The following is a 7534-nucleotide window of genomic DNA, read 5'->3' on the forward strand; positions in this document are numbered from 1 at the left end:
TCCAGACTTTTCAGTGGCAATAAGTGGGTTTTGATAAAAGCCAAACAAGCACTGTGACTTACAAGACATTGAGGAATGTTTTCCCTAGAACCCCAATTATTAAGTGTAAAAACATACAATATAGTATATATTTGCAAATGAACACATAAAACTTTTGATTCATGAAAACCAAATGCACTTTTGCTTTTTGTTTGCATTATTCCTGATGTAAAGTATGGTTTTCTACAAGGTTCATTTGGCATCGGGGGGAGACACTGGGGAGAACGTTGGAGAAATGATGTCTCTCCCTCTTCCAGCCATAAAAAGTGGAACCCCTCCAAACAAAGAGTTGGTGGCACCTTGGGCTCAGCAAGTCCCACCTAAGAAATAGAACTAGAAATGGGTTCTTTGTGATTAAAATGTCCCATCTCTATTATGTTTTAGAGAAAAGGAAAAAAACAAACCCAAAACTGGTGTGTTAGAACAACACTCAAGCAGAACTCCTACTTTGATTCAGGTATCATCTTGAACCTTAAGAGCAGAAAGTATACCATACCTATCTGGGCTCCCCCAGGTCCTAGGTCACATGGGTTCATGCACACAGTAGGGTCTCATCACTGCATGAGAAATGTGCGGTTACTGAATATGGAAGATGGGCTCTGGTACTAATTAGGTGTGTGACCACCCGCAAGTGCCTTTACTTCTCTAGTCCTCAGTATGAAAAACAGAGGGGATAGACCAGGGATCACCAAATCCTCTTCTAGCTCTGCCTTCCAGGGTTCTAAGGATAAAGGAGTTCCTGGTTCATTGATTTCTATTAGTACATGGAAAGACCTAAACATGCTATGAGATAATTGCAGGGTTCTTAGTCCTGAACTGCAGAACTGTCAGATGGACATTCCATGGGCAACAATGTCAGCTAGAGGCCAGCCTAGCTGAACCTTCTCTTCTGTCCCTCTCTATGCCATTTCAGTAATCTCAAACAGGTGTTGTTTACAACCCAGGTGGCTGCACTGGTAAATGCTAATGCTGCCATTTGCGCTCCTAGTTCTAACCTTCCGTACATCATGTATGGAAGCTACTTTTCATGGTAAATAAGCAGACCAGGTCAGATGCCAGTGCTTCACATCAATAGTGGGAGGTTTCTCTAACACACCCTGAACTTTCTTTCACGTGGGTTTTTGATCAAGGTCTTCTCCTGCCTGCAAACTCTCTTCTACCAGCCAAACCATACCCATTATTGAGAACCAGATCAAATAGCCTAGGTCATTTCACTTGATCTTTATCTCAAGAGTGGGGTATCAAAATCCCATGCATCCCTCAGAGTCAGGGCAAAACTTCTTCTGCTGGTCACACTCTTAAGTGTGGGGTGTTCAAAAGTGCAGGTTCTTTAGAGTCAGGCACACATAAATACTGGCTCCTCTTTTTCATCTTCAGACTCAGAATCTCAATTTTCCATCTGTATAAATGGGTAAAAAAATATCTACCTTATCTGGTTATTCTGATTGCTAAATAAGATGTTATCATTGAACACTCTACCTCACAACAGATCAGTATTTTTCCTTTCCTTTCCTTCCCTCCCTCCTTGCTTCCCTTTCTTCCCAAACTCTCTTAGCGTTTTTACAGCTAATTTTGAGAAAAGATGGAATTCTTCCGTGAAAATTTTTTTGTCCTTTGCGTGGTTGAACAGAAGTTTCAGGTGGGTGAATATGATATCTGTGTCTCCTCTTGGTACTCAGAACAGTATCTTTATTTAGTAATAATTTAGTAAACGTCTGTCAAATGAATGAACATATTTCAGGTAAAAAAGAGAGGACTTCGGGACTGGCCTGGAGCATATGAGGTATCCACTGGGAAGTCTGGGACAGAAACCAAGGATATTAACTTCCACATGGAACCTGATGTTTCTGAAAGGTGAGGGGTCTTGGACCTCAAGTGTGCAACTTACAGAGTCGTCCATGCCCAAGAGGACCAGCAATGGGATGGTGGTCATCCCTCCGTGGACCCACTCCTCAAGAGACACAAAGCCGTCCCGGTCGTAGTCCATGCCTTGTAACATCTCCTTCAGTATCTGCGAATCCGTAGAGCAACAATTGTCCACTTTCACCCTCGGCTTCTCTGCCCGCCCCTGCCCTTTCCTTTCTCTTTTGTTCTGAGTTTTCTTGTGTTTTACCCCTTTCTCTCTGATTCAGAGTGAGTAGAGAGCAGTGACGGAGCAAACTGGGGTGAGGGGAACAGAGGTCCAAGCCTGGGTCTTCCCAGACCTGTGTGCCCTTAAGCAAGCCACCTGGACTCTCTGGGCTCTGTTTTTCTGCTTTGCCCATCTGCGAAATAGAACTAGCATTGCTGTGCTTGCAGCCTGGTAGCAAAAGATTAGGGAAAATGTATACAAAATGCCACACATAATATTGGTCTCATGGGAGCCCCCAATGTATGTAATAATTATTATTATCTGATGACTGAGAAAAATCTTTGAATTTCTTTCTAGCTCTAAATTCTCTGACCTATGAACCCCTGTTATAAAAATTCAGCTAGGGGGTATTATTAGGTATTATTATTTGAATTAGTCTACACTATTCCCCGGCCTCTAATTTTTCCTATCAGAGAAGTGGGAGGTCAAGGAGGTGCAGGACCCCAAAGGAGCCACCTCTAAGAAGATGAGTCTGGGAGACACTCTACTGTAAACAAGTGTGTTTTTTCAAGTCCCACTCTTATCTTCGAAGCTCACTGGGAAGTCACCCCAGGCTGCTGGAAACTCACAGGCCTTAGCTCCGTGGGATCCCACTCGAGATACTGGGCAATGTGCAGCATCTGGCTGACAATACGATCCATCTCCTAGAAAACACCAAGGAGAGAACCCAACTGAAGATGTGTTTCCAAGAGTCAAAATCAAGCCCCGTGGGAAGATGGGCAGGGTGTCGTGTGAGAAGCAGCTGGTACAATACACTGGCATTTCATCATGAGCTCGCTGTTTGTTTCTGCTCTTTATTTCTGCCTTGACCACAAAGCTCACAAGAAGCATAGACCGTGGATAAGCCAGAGGTATGCAGAAAGCTCACTGAACACTGACCTTCTCCTAAATCCACCTTCCTTCCCCTATTCTGCGCTTTGACTCAGCATAGAAAGCACTCCCGTTTCCTTCTTCTTTGTGATCACAGCTCCTAAAAATACTTACAAACCAAGGCACTTCTTCCCTCCCCCTTTTCCCACACCTCATTCCCACAGCTTTAGCAACTTGGGATTCATCCACACCCCTTGGGGGTCAGTTTCAGTTGGATGTAGGGCCACTGGGTTGGTCCTTTCTCAGGCACTATGATTCAGATTCTTTTTGGCATCTCCTTTGTATCCTTTGTATCAAGTCCAGCCCTGGGTCTGGGACTCCTGAAACAGGAAATTCATGAAGGCTATGCTTCTCTAATGAGTGAGCCTTTTGTTTGGTACCACGGCTAGGCTCCATCTAAAACCTCACAGAATTGCTGGATGCTAATGAATCAGTGCCCTGAGAGTCCCACGGAAACACACTGGACTGAGGAAGCATTTGCACATTTAGGGTACCATCTAGGATATTCATAATAAAGTTGATTTGGGGATACGCATTGGAGAACTAAAGCAAGGGTTTAAGGTGTTACTTTCACCAGACAGAATGCTGGGTGGGTCAACATAAGCAAGCTAAAACCCAACAGGGATTTTTAACATTGTATTTCATTTACATTAGAAAATAGCCCACTGCAAAACTGCAGATGAGGCAGTAGGTGGGGAAAAGGAAGTGGGCAGTAAGGTGGGAACAGAGCCCAGCAGATGTTCCAGTGGAATATCTTGTCAATCTAGCAGTGTTCAAGATTCAATGTGAGCAAACAATGTGATTCTGAATTGGAGAATTAGACTTGATCTAGAGCTGTGTAAATGGGTGGGCATTTTCAGGAAGCAGAGTGGGCAGATTTCAGGAAGAACGAGTTCTCCTGATATGGATACTTAAGGAGTCCTGGAGGGGCAGGTTCAATTCTACGCCATATTTTAAGAATGGCATTGTCAAACTAGAGCTTGACTAGAGTGGATATTTAAATCTGCTTTACCAGAAATACTGTAGAAATTAGGAAATTGGAGCTTGGAGAAGATTTTAGGGAAGATGTGGTCAGATGTTCAAATACTTGAAGGCCTACTGTGTACAACTGGTACTCCGCTGGTCAGCTATAGAGGGCATAAATAAGCTGAGGAACAGAGGGAGGGGAGAGTTGGAAGGTTGGCCTATTTTGACCTCACCATTGGGTTGGGGGAGGGGAGAGAAGGGCAGAATCGAGTTTTGTACTGAAAATTTCCCTGGTGGCCTAGAGGTGGCTTTGATGCCGGAAAGATGCCCCCTCTAACATCATCCTCAGCAGTGGATTGGCTGTTTTAAGGTAATAGGTGAATTCTCCATTAGTGGGAGTGTTCACAAAGAGGCTGGATATCCAACTGCCAAGGGGTCTTGGTGGGGAGCTGAGAGACAGAACTACTTTGAGACTTGCTTCAGTTCACCAATGGTACCCTCCAAACAGATCCAGAATTTAACCACTTCTCACCACCTGCAATGCTGCTACCCTAAGGCAAGCTACCTTCATTTGTCTTGCTTATTTTTACAGCCTCCCAACTGGAGGCACTGCCTACGTTCCTACAGTCTAGACTCAACACAGCAGCTAGAGAGACTCTGAGGACCTAAGTCAATCATGTCACTCGTCTGCTCAGAAACTGCAATGGTTCTCCACTTCTCGAGAGAAAACCCTTGGAATCACCTGTAAGGCTTGAGAATGCTTTGCAAATGTCTTGTCCCTTCTCATTACTTCTCTGACCTCATCTGTTCACCCCTCCTGCTCCACTCATTCTTGCCTCCTCCTTAATCTGCTGGTATGCCAGGCACCCCTCAAGGACCTGTGCCCTTGTTGCTCCCTCTGCCTGGGAGGTGATTCCCCATGACTCACTCCCTTCAAATCCTTCAAGGATCTGCTCAGATGTCCTTCCCTCAGGGAGTCCTTCCTTAGCTCCTCTTGCTAAAACTGAAGCTCATCCAACACTTCCTTTCCCTTCTTTATCTTCCTCTGGTACACATGTGTATTGAACACATAGTTGACTACACTTTGCAGTGTGTGCGTTTTCGTTAGAATGAAAGCTTTACGAGGACCTGCATCTCTGTCCATTGGCTCACTGATACATCCCCAGGGCTTAGACCAGTGCCTGACGTATATGAGATAATCAATGGGCGTTAAACAAATGTTTAAGAGTCCACGATTCTCCGGTGGTTCCCTTGCATGATCCAACCGACAGCACTGAAATAGGGATCCCATTAGGACCATCTGGGGTTGAGAGGGAACTGGGATGATGCAGTTGGTCTAGTGGAGTGCTTCCCTTTCTTCGTCCCTCTGGGCTGTCTCAGCTCCATGCACTTCAACCTCAGAGCCTTTCTGGGAATGCATCCCATCTCTGACCCTGCCAGTCATGAGAACAGGACCTGTCTGATTCTGTCTGCCCTCTCCACTCTCTGCCTTCATCCTTTTCTGCCCTTCTTCTCACCCTATGATCCCCACCCTATTCCTGCCTCTTCCTGAGAGAAGGTGGGGGCAAGACTCAGGCTTCCCAGGTTTGGTGGGATGGGATGATGTGCTTGGAGAAGATAGAGTGAGACTCCTAGTGCTAGTGCCTAGGATGTGAGAAGAAGGCAAGGGCGATGGCCAAGCTCACCAGAAGTTACCTGCCTTCCTCCTGTCTTCTTGCCCTGCTCTCACTGCCTCTCCCCACCTCCTTTCCTCCACTCTTGAACTTCAGTAGGAAACTGAAGGGGGAATTTCTGAACCAACTGGGAAGGTAACTACATTTTACATCTCCCCAATCTGAGATTTTACAATTTGGGCTCCTGGAATGAAAAGGCAAGCTGGCATTCACTCTCCTCTGGCCCGGCTCTTTGGATGTTAGAAGGAGGGGGCTTCTATTCATCTCTGCAGCTCATATTGAGACACAGGTATTCTGATGATGGTGGAACTGGAAGTTTTTGAACTCTCCCTTCACCTGCTCCCCTCTCCCCTAGCCTTTCTTGCATCTTGGAGGAATATTTGGAGAGCTTACCGCTTGGTCCAGGAGACCGTTCTCATCCGAATCATAGAGACGAAACATGACTGTAAGAAACACAAAGGCGAGGCTTGAGGAGGTCTTCCAGGCACCACGGATGGGCTGAGACTTTGCTGCCAGTTTTTAGGTCAGTTCTGACCATCACTGGGGCAAAGTCTGTTGCAGCCAACTAACCCACCCTCCAAGGCACAGAGTCTGCTTCCTCACAAAGAGGGTGGGAAGAGAGAGGAGAACCAAGCCACCTGGCTTCTAGGACTGTCTAAGCTCTTGGCTCAGTCTCTTTGACTGATGAGATCTGGATCATGAGTGTGATTCCCTATGGAGCATTCACACCTCTCAGCATCATGGGAACACAACGCAAAGCAGATGCCCTGCTGGTGGTGGGCAGACACTGGAGTGATAGATGGGGCACTGCTTCCACTGCACATAGGAAGGGTGTGAAGTTAGACAGTTTCAGACCATGGCCCTGTCCCACCACCTCTAGCACATCAAAACAGTCACTTGTCTTCTTTAGATTCAATTTCTTCATCTGTAAGATGGAGATTAAAATAGTTTCTTTATCCTAAGTCTTTTTTCAAATGAAGACTAATATGTAAATGATACACCAAAATCTATAGTGCTTGGAATGTAGGAAACACTCAACAGATGTTATTTTTTTTTCTTTCATTAATGAATATTTATATATGGTATTTAATATGTATAATATATCATCTTATGCACCTATCATTATTACTATTTAATCCTCAATAATATTATGAAGTAGTTACTATTATAGAAGCTATTGTATTTCTTTTTCTAAAATGTCAACATGTGATTCAGAAACATCCTCTGCCATGTTCTAACTGTAGAGAAGTGATGGAGGATAAGAAAGATTTGGGAATGAATTTTGGGGAAAGGACTAAATGTTCATTTATGAGATTTGGAAACTTGCTGTTTAATTAATCTAAAAGGTAGAGATTCTGTCTGTGGTCTCAGAAGTAAGCAGGGTGGGGAGCAGAGCTGAAAATGTCTTCATTTCCTTCCTATCCTTTGAAATGTTCCCTTGTGCCAGCCTTCTCCATGGAGCCTCCCCTGACCGACCCTTCACTCATATAACTACTCTGGACCTCTCGGGATGTACCCACAGGGTCACAGCACTCCTGTTAATTTGTTAATCTGCCCTTGTGTTGTCACTTCCTTCTACATGTTTTATGTCTCTGGACCTTGTGTATACAGTGATGTGTCTCTGGTTGGAATTTAAATTATTTAAAAGTAGGGTCATGGGCTTCTGATTCTTTGTGGCTCCTCTGAATGTCCTAGAGACACTCTGGGCCCAGGTGGCACTAATGTGGAGCCCACTTTGGTCTTACTGTGAGGAGTAGAGCAAGGAAGTATGAGCAAGCATCCTTTTTTTTAGAAGCATGGCCTTGGGCAAGTCATCTAACTTTTCCATGCTTTCTTATATATAAATGACAAAATT

At 44.8% G+C, this 7534-nt stretch overlaps 1 protein-coding gene across 4 annotated transcripts in view; it reads right to left on the reverse strand.

Annotated features, from left to right (window-relative positions):
- The window catches only part of DGKG (diacylglycerol kinase, gamma 90kDa), a 240636-nt gene that overhangs the window by 144834 nt on the left and 88268 nt on the right, over positions 1–7534 (reverse strand). For all 4 annotated transcript variants that reach the window (XR_826487.1, XM_010853888.1, XM_010853887.1 and 1 more), the window contains 3 exons: positions 6073–6122; positions 2740–2814; positions 1928–2050 (listed from right to left, as the gene is read on the reverse strand). Coding sequence is in view for 3 of the 4 variants with exons in the window: in XM_010853888.1 (XP_010852190.1) it covers positions 1928–2050; positions 2740–2814; positions 6073–6122 (248 nt within the window). In the remaining variant the exon portion in view is untranslated. The remainder of the gene's footprint in view (positions 1–1927; positions 2051–2739; positions 2815–6072; positions 6123–7534) is intronic.

The sequence above is a fragment of the Bison bison genome, unplaced genomic scaffold (genome assembly GCF_000754665.1).
Source record: "Bison bison bison isolate TAMUID 2011002044 unplaced genomic scaffold, Bison_UMD1.0 scf7180017864333, whole genome shotgun sequence".
In the NCBI taxonomy this organism is placed as follows: domain Eukaryota; kingdom Metazoa; phylum Chordata; class Mammalia; order Artiodactyla; family Bovidae; genus Bison; species Bison bison.